This window comes from Pagrus major, chromosome 24 (assembly GCF_040436345.1).
Source record: "Pagrus major chromosome 24, Pma_NU_1.0".
Classification (NCBI taxonomy): domain Eukaryota; kingdom Metazoa; phylum Chordata; class Actinopteri; order Spariformes; family Sparidae; genus Pagrus; species Pagrus major.
In genome coordinates this window covers 946,963-961,797 of record NC_133238.1, presented here as the reverse complement: position 1 = coordinate 961,797, position 14,835 = coordinate 946,963, and the positions used below count along the sequence as shown (strand labels likewise).

Sequence of the window (14,835 nt, the reverse complement as noted above, 5' to 3'; positions counted from 1 at the left end):
TGTTGTGTTCCTTTAGTCATTCCTGAGCAGTTTTTGTGGTGTGTCAGGGTGCACTGTCCTGCTGGGGGTGCCCCTTGGGGATTGTACTTGGTCCACAACGGTGTTTCGATGGGTGGTGCATGTTAAGTGGCATCCACATGGATGCCAGGTCCCAAGATTTCCCAGCACAACATTGCATTATAACGAGACGATCATTGTTATTTACATCACCTGTCAGTGGTTTTAATGTTGTGGCTGATTGGTGTAAATCCTGCCGAATGTCTTAATCCATCTACCTTGTCTATTTCTCAGATCAAACTTCCCATTCCCACCATGCTTCCATCAGAGTCCCTGTTGAGGACAGATTCACTATCCAGCACCGAGCCAGCTCTTTCTGATGGATCAGTTGGGTCTGCACCATCTCTGGGCCTGAGTCCTGGACCCAGCACCATTGTGGACATCAGCAGAAATGATCTGAGCCAAACTCATAACAAGTTGCTAAAGCATCAGCAGAAAGCCGGAGAGGTAAAAAGTACACACAAGAAGCACCTGGCAGAATTAATCAAATCTCTGTATTTTATCCCAGATGTTTCAATGCTTGGTCTAGTTATGATCTACTTTGGCTGATTAGTTACAGTGAGTCTTATCATGTGACTGTTAAGTTCTACTCATCAGTTGCACTGGCTAAGCTCTCGTTTCTTTCTGACAAATGGTTGTTTGAGCACAAATTTAAGGGTAAATTATAGTTACATGAACAGTGGAATTTCTTTATTCAAAAAGTGTCAAGGAGACAAGATGTTTTTGGTGGAGCAGAACCAGCTTCTCAGAATTAGCCTAAAAGAGACATAGATCATTTTGTAAATTATCACTTGCATCAATGCGGTATACTTCAATTTACCAATATTTATCTGACAAGATTCAGCTTTCTTTTCTTTTCTTTTTTTTTGGTGTTTCCCAGAACATTCTTTTTTTTTTAGAATCTAACAAGGTAACAACTTGTGAATTGCTGTTCTGTGACAGTTTGTCTGACATAATATTTATTTCTTAATTTCTTTTATGTGTTTTTTTTGTGAAAACAAATGCAAAGAAAACCTATATAGAGAGGCAGAAAGATAATATTAATTAAAAATGTCAATTCAGAATAATTGATACCCATGTTAATCAGACATCTTTTATACTTGTGATTATGTAGTATCACACAGGTTGCTTACATCTTACTGTTTGTTTAGGCCTGTCACTTACTTCTTCATGTAAGGATGTGTAAGAGAAAGAGTTGAAATGAAGAAGGTTGCAGAGGACCTGTGCATGACAACTTCAACTTTGTATTTCATGTTTGAGTGAAATGTAAGCAGTCTTGGCAACAGTAAGACATCTGCAAAATGTGAAGTGAAGTGACACCATATGTTTCTGTAATTATTTGAACTGATATCCTCTGTTACAACCCAGCTTGCAAGGGGAAAGGGAAGCAACATAAAACCAGGTGTTTTTGGTAAAAGTTATTTATTTGCAAGGAGCTTAGAAATGGTTGCAAACAAAAATGGATATAGCAAAACTATAAAGGCAAAGGGCTAATGGGTGCTGTTTAAAACAAAGAAATAATAATAACGAAAAGAAGACTCTTAAAAAACAAGAACAGCTATCTATTCTTAAAATAAACCAAATATGAAAATAAAACCTCACTATCTAACCTCTTCAAGTGGAAAAAATAAAAACATCCAGCACCCCTAAACCTAGTTTAGTATCTTACCATGTGTGTGCACTAGCAGTATCAGTTTTTTAAACCAAGCTAGCTCACATCAGCCATCACAATTGTCGAGTTGGCCAGGTATTTGTAGCTTGGAATCACCCAAATTGCTCCTTCTGGATTGGTGCACCTGATTGGGTGCCACTACAGTCAGGATCCTAATGATGTCAGATAGTAAGCCAGCAACAGAGCCAGCTCAGTATATTTTACACTAACAAGGTTAGGTTAAAGTGCTGACTCAACTTTAAGGATGTTAGAAGGTTTTTCTATCTGTAGTACTTAGCCCCTTTTTTAACTGAGCATTCACGCTGAAGGCTGAAGTACTGAACAGAGATTGCAGAGCATCACCAAAGTCTTACCAAGTGTCAGCTTATATCTGTGAGCTCTGGACTTCAGCCAGTCACTGGCCACAAAGGAATTTGAACTAAATATTAAAAAATAATGCCTTTTTTTAGTTTTATGTTAACTTGTTGTTACTTTTTGTTACTTCAAATTTGGGAGACAATGATACACAGTGTTGTATAGCGAAATTAGTTTGCATGTTGAATGAGTCTGTCCAAACATAGAACATTTAAACAGTTATTTATAAACAACACATGTATACGTAGGAAATATTAATATTATGTTTTCTTTTGTGTGTGGGTGAAAGTAAACAGCAGCAACAAGAAAGTGATGATAATATGGTTTGCATCTTCACATTAGACAGGTAAACACTGTCCATCAAGTTTGACTGCATGTGAGCACCAAGCATCAATGATGTAAGCAAAGAGCCCACGTCCCCTCGTCCTGCTGGAGACCTGTGGCTTTGAACACTATCCCCTATTTGAGTGCAACAACTTTATCTGGGATGTTGTGGTGGAGACATCTCTGTAAATATGTGGCCACAACAGATTCTGATTTCCCATTGTTTGGCCACCCCATTTGAGTCCCATGATTTGACATTAGTCAGGAGCAGCGTTAAATCCATGCTGGTTTAACATGACTCGTATCCTGATTCCCTTCCTTTCCTCCGGCTGGAGAGGTTGGATAGTCGAAAGATGCTGTGTGCAGCGATCATCCCAAAGTCTGCTGCTCTTAATCCAAAACCTACGCTTCCTTTTCCATTACTGATTAATGTATTTCTGTCATGGGTAATTGTTGTTTCAGCAACAAAGCTAAAAGACAGATTAAATACAAAAATAAAGCAAAGTTTGAAGAAACTGCTAGCTGCAGCAGTAGAGTTTCTACACTATTTTTACTGATAAATCAGTCGCACTTTATTTCAGAGTACACTAATAAGATTGAAGAAAGCCATACTTTTTATCAAACTAGACAAAAACTTGAAATAATATGGTCTTTATTTGACAGTAAACAAAGACAGTTATAAGCTAAGTAAACTAATAGGATTTAATAATCCAATATTTGTACCAAATTAGACAAAACCTGTCAATGATATGTTCTTTAGTAGAAAAAAAATAAAACTGTTATATCCTTACACTAAGTAATAAGATGCAACAAGCTGAATTTGATATCAAATTACACAAAAACTAGAAATATGAGTAAACAGTTATACTATACACCTAAATACCTTAATCACCAAGTAATTATAAACCACATATAATGCATTATTAGACCTAAAATGTAATTTTTTTAGACACTACAATACCAAATTATACTCTAATTAAGCAATATAACAGTTGACTCTTATTTCTATTTTTTTTCTAATTTGTCCTAATTTGACAAAATTCACCTTGTTACGCCGTATTAGTTGCTTACAACAGTTTTTTTTTATTTTCTAATAAAGAGCATATCATTTCTACGTTTTGCCTGACTTGATACAAATTATGGATAATTACGTCCCACCAGTTTACCTAGCTTATAACTGTCTTTATTTACTATCTTATAAATACCGTATCATTTCTAGTTTTGGTCTAATTTGATACAATATACAACTTACATCTTATTAGTGTACGGATAAATAAAGAGGGACCGATAAGTCAAGGAACACACATTGCAGTTATCAGACTAAAACTCCTCCTTTTAGTGTATAATGTAAAAGGGCGCAATAAAATAATGGGAAAACAACATCAATATTCAGAGTAGATATAACAATAAATATAGAGACAGTCAATATTTTCTGCCTTATAGATAACATTATTTGCACATCCTACCTCTTAAATATATACCTAATCTAGATAGAAATGTTGTGCTCACATCATACGAGGCACCATAATGTAGTGCTTCATGCAACAGTAATAGGGAGTTTTGGGTTAAATTTGGCTATCAATAATAAGTAATGATTATCAGGGATAATTATTAATTATGATTAATAATAAGATCCAATTTACATTAGATTACCTTGGGGCACCACCCTTGAAGAAGGGAAAAGATAGCCAATTCACCAAATCAGTCTCAGAAAAGGTACTAAACTGTTTGTAACTCTGATTAATAATTAATTTAATAACTACAACCAATATTACCATAATAGCTAGTAATGGTTGAAGGATTTTGGAGTTCTTGACAGAGTAGAGGTTGGCAACATTCACTCTTGTACAATATTAAATAGGCAGCTTGAAGGTTCAAAGTCTTTTATTTACACAAAGATGAAAACACACTAACATGTACTATATACAGGTGTGTGTGTGTGTGTGTGTGTGTGTGTGTGTGTGTGTGTGTCTGTCTGGCAGAACAAAGAAACAATGGTGGTCAATGATATCACATGTGGGTGTGATATGCTCCAGGCTCAAGGAATGTGTGTGTGTGTGTGTGTGTGTGTGTGTGTGTGTGTGTGTGTGTGTGTGTGTGTGTGACGTGATGCCAGGTTATAGAAGATGGTTAGTTGCATGCAAAGACCCTGAGTCTGTGAGAAGCATCATTCGACTAACGTCGAATTAGCCGTCTAGGAAAGCAAACTACCAATAACCTGACCTGAGATCACAATAACGCTCAAACAGTGGACACAGATAAATTGAACACATATGCATTACATCAACCAGAGTTTAAAGTCCTGTGCTTAGCCGTGCTATGCTATGCTATCTAAGACTAGTTCAACGTTACCAGTCTTTGAAGAAAAGGTGCTGGTGGTTGCAGGAGAACGTTGGGATTCCAATGTTGAATGCTGTTCTTGCTGTGCAAGGATGGATGAAAGTCGGCAGAGGAGGAAACAGTTCGCTCCTTTCCGTTGCAAGGATAGCAGCTCGGTGCTAACTTGCTTGGTGTTCCTCAGATTGTGACGTTAGCTGGCAAGCTTTGTGTCGCAGCTGCTGGTGCTAACTGATCAGGAATACTGGCAGGACCTCGTGTCGCTGCAGTGAGGAGAAGTTCTTTGGGCCTGATCTTGAGGATCTTGAGGGCAGGCAGCCCTGTGGTGGGGAGATTGAGAGGAGCCCTTGAGGATAAGAAGTCGAAGGAGTGGAGGGCGTTAGAGTAAGAGAGAGAAGCTTGAGGAGAAGAGAAGAAAGAGAACAAAGGAAGGAGCTGGAGTTTTGACTATCTGGTCAGTGGGGGGTCTGTCACCCTGACCAATAGTAGCTCAAAGCTGAATTTGCACCTAGGTGTGAAGAATGGGGAATTCTGGGACACTGAGTTCAGTTCATAGTCCATTTTGAAATCCACAATGAATGACTTCATCTGTGGGTCCCAACAGCAAAATGTGTCATCTTGTGTAATCTTTACAATAATTGGCATTTGTGAGCATCTTGAAAGGGATGACATTTTATTGTTGTTCATGTAAAGATAAGTTAAATGTTGTAACTAAACATGTTTAAAGAGCTTGACCTAACCTTCACTAAACATATTTTAAAAGCAGTTTTCTCTGATTTGAACACAGATGATATGGAAGAAAGACTTTGATGATCCACTGAATCCCGAAGCCTGGGCTTCCGTGCAGAAACTCTCCGGTTCAGTAAGTTGCTTCACACAATTGCAAAAATGAGCAAAGCCAGGTGTTTCATATATAATGCATACATCATCTATTCAAACTCAAGCCTCTGGTAGAGAAAGCTACACATTGCCTAGCTTATTTACACATAAGGGCCCTCATTTATCAAACAAACGTACGGCAGAAAACCGTGCGTACGACCATTTCCACGCAAGCTTCAGCATTTATCAATTTGGACGTGAGCGGAAGCTACGATCAGATCTCACGTCAGGTCTGAGCTCGTGTACGCAAATCTGAGTCTGTGGATTTGCGGTGCAGCACAGCAAAATCTGGCTGAGTCTGAAAATAATTATTAAACAAACCTCAGCTGTCATTAAGCATAAGCAGTCACATATTTAGAACAGATCAAAACGGATTCTTAAAACGAATAAAACAAAATAAAAAATTAAAAAAATTAAAAAAAAGCCCACGTTTTTACTGATACCACTTTTTTGTAAAATAAAACAATATGATAGGCTAAATAGCCTAACATGACAACTAATTATTGCACATTAAAATTTGAAATAATAATAAATACAAGCAGAAATGTGTGTTTGCAAATTAACTCATGGCAAAATTGTGTAATTGTTGTTTTTTCCGATGGGTGTGACACAACTGGAACAACAATTAAAAGCATCTGGTGATATAATCATTGTTGCACTGTGGTTGGTCAGATGTTTAGTCATTCCCCTATTTAAACAGATTATTATTATTGAATTATGCAACAATTTAGATGCTCGTTTGAAGAGGGAAACCAGGCGGTCAAATGCCTTACCTGTACCAGTGCAGGTGCTCGCCACGCTGGGGTTTTTGGCCACTGGGACCTTTCAGCGGGAGATCGGGGACAGGGCTGGGGTCTCCCAGCCAACCATCAGCAGGACGATGCCAGCAGTGTTGGCTGCAATAAAGTCCCTCTCCCGAAAGTTCATTCGGTTCCCATACCAATGATGCCCAGCAATCTGTGATTAAAAGGCAATTTTATGAGATTGCTGGGTTTCCAAATGTGGTTGGAGCAATTGATTGCACTTGTGCGTCTGAAGGCACCATCCATGAATGATTACGCATTCATCAATCGCAAAAACTACCACTCGATAAATGTACAGGTGATTTGTGATGCCAAGCTATCACTTTTAAACGTGGTGGCCAGGTGGCCGGGAGGGACACACGATTCTTTTATATTTCAAAACAGCTGTGTTGGCGCGCGGCTGCAGGAGGGCGCACTGCAGAGCCAAAGTCATCTCCTCGGTAAGTAGCTACCCTAGATAAATTGCATTAAACTAAACAAGGTATCAGATGATTAACATTTTGGTATGGTTCTTCTAGGTGACAAGGGTTATCCTCTAACGGAATACCTAATAACCCCGCTGGCAAACCCTGCTACAGAGCAGGAACGCAGATTCAATAGTGCGCACACACGCACACGGGTCACAATGGAGCGCTGCTTCGGGTTGCTGAAGGGCAGGTGGCTCTGTCTCGGACCAGCAGGGGGAACGCTGCTGTATACCCCAGAGAAAGTGTGCGATATTATTTTGTCCTGTTCAGTTTTGCACAACATTGCATTAGTGAATGGAGTGCCTTTTGATGTGCCGGCGCAGCCAGATGTGCCAATGCCCATGGAACCGTGGCCAGCACAGCCTCCACTTGGGGCTATACGGAGGAGACAGGACCTCATTCATCGCTTTTAGAACGTAAAGTATACCTTAAACTCTTGCAAATGCTCTGCAGTATTTAATCAGTAATGTGACGTATTCTAGGTGAAATTGGCTAAAGGCATACTAAACACAGACAATGGACAACATTTAGTCATTTAAACATTTTATTAAGGCTTTTTTAGAGTTTCATTAATTTCTTTTAATGTGTTATTTATTGCCTCAAGTGCGCCGACAACTGAGGCCAATAAACTGCATATTTCTATTTGTCTCTCCAGGACCTCTGCCGTGATGATGTTTGGCCTTGGCGCAGCACGGGGGGCAGAGGGCACACGCTCACTCTCGGCAGCAGTGGGACCACTCTGGGGAGGAGACCTGGCCGACATGATGCTGGTGCCTGGCTCTGAAACATTTAAAAATACAATAAAAATGTATACCCATGTAACATGTGTAAGCCTAATTATTTGTAAGAGATTGTGTACAGTCAGAGTTTGATAGATTTTACAATGCAAGCAAAAGGGGGTTGTTAGTTACCATTCTGGTCTGGCTCTGACGTGAGTGCGTCTGTGTCTCCTCCATCACTTATGCCAGAGATCGACTCGGACCCAATCAACGAGGCAATTTTTTCCTCTGTCCCCGTCAGGATCAGGCTGGAGTGTGGTTGGCCTCCTCCAGTCTGCCTGATGCTGCGCCTAAGTGCAGCAACACGCTTTTTGGTGGCCAGCTTTAAATCCGACCACTTTTTCTTGACCTAAATGTAAAGAATTGTCTTGATCAATTAGCAGGCATAAGCTTTTAGGCTGCGGATGAATAAAAGATACATTTAAATCGTTAGGCATAGGTTAAGTTATTGAGAATTGTATTCAAACCTCAGCCGGAGTCCGTTCCTCTACGGCAACGCTGTTGACTGCCTCCGTTATCCTCTTCCACACAGTGTTTTGATGAGCTCCTTTAATTCCATTCTTCAGACTGCCAAAAAGCACATCTTTGTTTTGCTCCACCTCGGATGTCAGGATGCCGATCTCCATCTCGGAAAAGTTTCTCTTCTTGCCAGTGTTTCTTCTCTCCATGTTTGACCTGAGTGGGCCAGGCCACCGAACCAGGAATATTTAAGGGCGTAACATGTTAATGACGATCGAATTCAGCCGCGGCATTTATCAAGACCCGATCATTCGTACGCTGGGATTGGTCAGATACGAATGTTTCATAAATCACACGTGTGTCTTGTCGTAAGACCAATTCTGCGCTCAGATCTGCACCCGTTTTCACGCAAGATTGATAAATGAGGGCCAAGGTGTCTAAAGGAACTTATGCCAATACCTGTGTGAAAAGGTTGCATTTTAACCTTGTGTATGCAAATATAAGAAATTCTAAGGTGTTGTAGTTTCCAGGAGAAAAATAACAATATTTAAATGTTCTGTTATGTTTTTGTGATTTGAGGCTTAGAGAGAAGGGGGTTATAGTTGAGTGGCAGCCAGCTCTGTCTGACTGACATAAGAGAGAGGAGAGAGATGGTTGTTTCCAGGACAGCCGTTGCCACAGTTACTTAATTTTTCAGTTCAGGAACCCTGCTGCCACCTGCTGTCCGTAAGGCTTCATTACCTATTGCCATAGTGCCCATGGCCTGCATTCAGTGAACTGTTTTAAGTTGAGTAAAAGTAATGACAATCAAAACAGCTCCAGAGGTTAAAGACCCCCTCCAATGAAAATCAAGTCTTTAACCTTGTTAACCTGTCCAAACGGCATTTTTGGTATTATGCGAGACATATCATGAGCGAAATAACCAGTCAACACCATGGTTGAGCTTTTCTGCTTTAAAAATTAAGTGTACCAATGACAGAGTAAAACTCTGAGCTGAGCCCAGAAAAGAGTCCCCTATGTCAGTTGGTACTGAGGCTAACTGCCCCCTCTCAGACACAGTCCGACCAGCCTCACAACAACACTGCTCTCCAAACACCAATCAGAGTAAAGCAAATTATAACACGATGTAAAGAAACCTATCTGGAACATTGGAAAGAAGAAACTAAAAGCCAAAGTAGATTAGAATGTTATCTAGCCCTAAAAAGAGATTATGAATTAGCAGAATATCTCTCTACTGTCAGAGATAGAAAGCAGAGACAGATCCTCACCAAGTACAGGCTCAGTGACCACAGACTGACAATCCAAACAGGAAGACACAAACAATCATGGCAACCAAAAGAAAACAGAACATGTGGTCACTGCTCAACAGGTGAGGTTGAGACAGAGATGCACTCTCTCCTACAATGTAAAGCATTCAATGAAACAAGGAACATTTATTTTAATAAGTTCAACTCGGTAATCTCAGCGTTCAAAGGGCTGAACGACATATCAAAATTAAAAATACTCCTGGGAGAAGGAGACAGGGCATACCTTGCTGCCCAATATGTGTCAACATGCCACAACCTGAGGGACAGTGAGTGACCAACACACACACACACACACACACACACACACACTGTATATACTGTGTACATAATTAATGTAAATCAATCTTGGTGTTGTGTTTTGTGTTGTTATTTGTTGTGTTCTGTCCATTGTTGGACAGATGCTTTGGCAACATTGTTGTTAAACTTTCATGCCAATAAAGCCCCCTTTGAATTGAATTGTAAAACAAAAAACAAAATACAGAATCATACAGCCAGGGTTGCAAATGTCACAAAGCTAAGGAACCAATCCTGTCAACTGGCGTGGTGGGGTATTCCATTTTATTAACATAATGTTGCTGGGAAACAAGCTGTTTTCAGAAGATGTCAGGTATGCAGATGGAGCTAATTATCTGTATTTTGCATTCTGAGTTTCCATACTTTCAAAAAATGCAGGTACATTCCACTTGCTGGGGAACGGGGGTGGGGCTATATTCACAGTCGTTTGCATATCAATAGAATCTTGCATACTTAAGGCAAAGTTGTGGCGTTACACCCAAGCCACTTTAAAGCCACTTTAAAGCCACATAGGGATTTTTTTCATGGAAAAAGTTTCCTAATGTGCAAATGTGAGGAACATAGATGAGTTTTCAGGGATTTAATTCATGCCAGGAGAGGGAATTTAGGAGTCAGGGTGAGCATCTTTTGGAAGGACTCTACAATACAGCATTGGTTGTGATAAATAATATGTTAACTGAATCAATGTGTCATCCTCAGTGGTAAAAAGTAGAATAAATCTGTCGCCGTCGCATCTTCACTACCTGGCCTTGTAAATTTTGTACTAATTGGTCCTGATGTACCTCTACCAGCATCAGAATTTTTCTGTGTTCGTCTTTTTCTTTCTGTTGATTTCATGTTTTCAATTTCTTATTTCACACTTATTTATGTATTCCCATATCTTTAATATAATAGATTATTGTTCATTCCACATGCCAATTGCTACAGGAGATATTACGTATTTCACACAAATAAACTTAATGAAAAAGTTACAGATGTTTTTGAAGAAAAACATGACTTAGAAAATTAAAAAAAGAGTATTTTTCTTATTGTTTTAAAGATGAACAATGTAGCAAGTTGAGGGTAAATCCGAGTGAACATAGATGTGATTAATCATTTGATCACTTCAGGTATCACATAGATGGTGTGTGATTCTTCATGTTGGCTAGCTTCAGGAAAGCATCTGTATTTAGAAACAACACAAAATCTAGAATAATCAGATTAGTTACATGTATATATCCAAAATATTTTAATTGTAAAAGAGAAATCTGTCATTTGGGTGAAATGATACCACACTAACTGACACAAATTATTAGTTAATACTGATATTTAATTAATCAAGGTTTTGGACTGTTGGTCAGACATAACAAGACATTTGATGATTACACTTTATAGACCAATTGATTAGCCTAATCAATCTGATTAATTCATGATGATAGTTGCTAAATTGTTTGGTTCTACTGAATTGGTCTGTCACATTATGTCTGTCAAGATACTAGCACCCATTTCTAGAATTACAAAAGCAAGGGAAACTACAAACAAATCAAATCTACAAACAAATCATCTAGACCTAGGACACATTAGTGGCAGAATTGATTTTAGTTTAAAATTGCTAAAAAGCAATATTTTTATATGTACAACGGGTCAAAATATGTATAAAAAATGTGTATATGTAAAGGGGTCTCTCGTAGTAATGAAGTCACAGAGAATTGTTTTGTTTCAGTCTCACCACTCTCATCAACCTCTTTTCCTGCAGCTGCAGGCAGCTATATTTGGCAATAAAACCCTTGTTAGCCCTACTTTATCAAACAGTAGACAGAAACAGATAGAAACCAAAGATAAATATGTAAAGACCTAAAAATTCTTTCTCTGAAATTGGTGGGGACCATATCAGAACTAAAAGAAGAGGGAATATTGGACTCATTCATCATCAATTCATTAGTTCCTGCTTTGAGTATGGTGGATGTGTAAACTGTTGACTTACACATTCACCACAATCATAGCTTTATATAGAGATAAAATTATGCTAACAGCTTGGTCCGCTGCAACCTAGTGGTCAGAAGTTAGTGTACAGAGGAATACAGTTAACTGACAAACAATCCCAGTACAGTGGAAAAGGAGTGACAACATTATAAATGCTCATCAGTGATGAGACTCTGCTCTTTTGCAGGCTGATGAGAAGGCTTTCGACTTCAAACCTGGCTTCATAACCTCTTTTTTGGACTTCCTGAAGACAGGCAAAAAACAGACAGGCTTTGAGCATGGACATGATGAAGGTGAACAAGAAGCGCTAAACCCCTGTTTCTCTCTTAAGGGGGGGATCAGGCCCTTAACTTCGCCTCAACCTCCCCTACCACAGACTCCTCCACAGCAGCCTACAGGAACATTCAGTGAGGGAGGGCAGGGCGGGGAGGCGGACCTGGCACTCAGCAGCTGTCCGAGTCCCTGCAAGCCTCTGGATGAGGAGCTTAAAAGGAACCTGGAGACGCTGCCCTCCTTCTCCTCTGATGAGGAGGACTCGGTCAGTAAGAATCAGGACCTGCAGAAGAGCATCTCATCTGCCATCTCTGCCCTCTATGACACCCCACACACATTGGCTGCTGCAATGGCTTCTGCCATGTTAAAAGCCCCACCCACCTTGTCTCTGCCTACTCCACAGGAACCACATCTTAGCCTCCCCCTTCCTGCCATTCCTCCCCTAATCCCCAGTACAGAGAATGGAAAAGAGGAGGCGCTCACGTACAATGAGCAACACATACAGGACAAGAAGGACCAAAAATTAGTCTCCCCACAGTCAAATAGAGAAAAAGCAGTGGAGAGGGAGGTTGAGCAGGGAGGAGTAGAAGAGAGGGAGGGAGAAGGAAAGACTGTAGATAATAAAGATTTAATGATACATCCACACAGTCTACAAAGACCCCTGGAAGATCAGAAGGAAGATGAAGAGGAAAGGATGTCTGAAATGCAGATTTTGGAGGTTTCTAAGGTTGAAGGTAAATGAATGTTTGTTGTTTGTTTATCTGTCTGTTTTCTACTGTCTGCCACTTTTAGCTTTAGGAATGTTAACTGACAGTCAACATTCCCTCTTCTCAAAAAAATGAATTTCTTGAACTTGGAAATAGTAGTTTGACAAAATAATCTTAATTCATGGTCCACTCACTTGCTTTTTTCAGAGCTTTTAACTGTATCTCATGGCCTTCATCAGCAAAGGGAGTCCCTCAGGTGGAGTCACCTGTCAGAATGTGTAATGATGTGACTGTGAAAGATCTGTCATGTAGTAAGTGGTTGTGTATGGGGGGAGATGGAACCTCTGTCTCTGTTTAAAGATCTTCTCTGATGTCATGTCAATGTTCTCCTTGATTTTTTCTCCAACTACTGACTCCTTGTCAATGACGTTTCCTCCTCTTCTTCATAGCTGCTGTGTTACTTATATCCAACACTTTTTTCACTCATCCACATTTGTTTTACTCACACTTAGAGGACAAGCTGAATGTGAGTGTATCTCTTCTCAAGGCTTTTTGTTATAGCAGGCTTGGGGGCACATGATGACATCTGAACCAACTTAATGCCAACTAAGTAAACAAACAAATTCACTGATGAGGACCATGAGAAAGCAATTTAATGGACCTTGATTGGATATTTTTTAAGATAAGTTAAATCAATTGGCCGTGTTCATTAGTGGGAGACAGGCGAAAGATTGTGTTGTTGCTTTGTAAGAATTTCCTACCCCTACTGACCAGCTGTACCCAATAATGCTGTGCAGGTGGGTGGTGCAGGACCTCTGCCCGCACAAAGCAATGATGGTTGTGATATGTGACATGTTCTTGTTAATCCCTCCAGATAAAGCTTCCAAACCATAGAATAAAATTGCGATCCCAAAGTAATTTCCTGTGACCTTAAAAAAACTTTAGAGGGCAGTTAGAGGGTAATGTTCTTATTTGCTCTTGCTACATTGTTTTTCAGATTCTCCATCAGGATCTGTGCTTTCTCCTGAACATCCATCCCCATCACGGTCCATCTCCCCCTCACCACCCACCTACTCTTCACCCTCACCCCTCCCTCCCCTGTGTCTCTCTGTACCATCCCCACTGCTGTTCCGGCAGGAAAAGGAAATGGCAAATCCAACTTATCCTCCTTCTGAGCAGCAGCAGCACTCCTTCCAGCCGGCTCCAACTGCAGGCACCTCTCCACCCCCATCCACTTCCCCTCCGGCCATCCCGTTGTCACCTCTCTCCAATCTTCCCCTGGGCCAGTCCATCCCTCCTCCTTCCACCACACCTCCCCCATCATCCTCTGATCAGGACCAGGAACCTGAAGTTGGGCAGCCTTCCCCCTCCTCACCCTCCTCTTCCACACCCTCTTCATCATCCTCTCCGCCACCATCACCTCCAACCCCAGAAGAAGCCCCAGCATCTCAGCGTCTTACCTCCCTCCACCTGGCAAAGAAACAGGCTGACGCTGCTATAGCCGGTGAGAGTGAAGAGGAGGACAGTGAGAGTGGAGGCGAGGGAATCTTTCGTGAACGGGACGAGTTTGTGGTTCGAAGTGAGGACATCGGGACTCTAAAGGTGAGTATGCATACAGCTCCCAGGAAGTATGTATGGTGATTAATAATTTACTATTAATGATATACACTGTCTGTTTGTATCATCAGATGGCCTTGCAGACAGGCAGAGAGCCCCCACCAATCTGGAGGGTGCAGAAAGCCTTGCTCCAGAAATTCAGCCCAGAGATCAAGGATGGTCAAAGGCAGTTCTGTGCAACCAGTAATGTGAGTTTTCAGGACTCCCACAGGGTCAATCAATATAAAATATCATTACATTGCCTCTTAATTATGACGTACATTTGAGGTGTCCAGTAGCTTAATGGTTGAGGGTTAAAGAAAAAAACACATTCCCCTGTCTCTATTTCCACACATTTCCTGTGTATACCTTCACTGTAAGCTGGCTAATAAAGGCACAAAATGGCAAAAAAGAGATGTAATAGAGGCTCCCTACCTGCTTATAGAAGGTTTAGAGTTAAGGCTCTGGAACCTACATGGGAAACCCTAAACTTCTTGTTAATATTTATTGTTTTGTCTAATTGAATTGCATCTTTAAGTCTGTACTTTTATCATGTCCACTGCTA

General features: G+C 40.4%; 1 protein-coding gene across 1 annotated transcript in view; it reads left to right on the top strand.

The window, feature by feature from the left end:
- The window catches only part of prr12b (proline rich 12b), a 79,508-nt gene that overhangs the window by 32,649 nt on the left and 32,024 nt on the right, over positions 1–14,835 (top strand). The window contains exons 5-9 of the mRNA XM_073462211.1: positions 292–504; positions 5,532–5,606; positions 11,882–12,701; positions 13,672–14,276; positions 14,363–14,479. Of these exons, the coding sequence (XP_073318312.1) occupies positions 292–504; positions 5,532–5,606; positions 11,882–12,701; positions 13,672–14,276; positions 14,363–14,479 (1,830 nt within the window). The remainder of the gene's footprint in view (positions 1–291; positions 505–5,531; positions 5,607–11,881; positions 12,702–13,671; positions 14,277–14,362; positions 14,480–14,835) is intronic.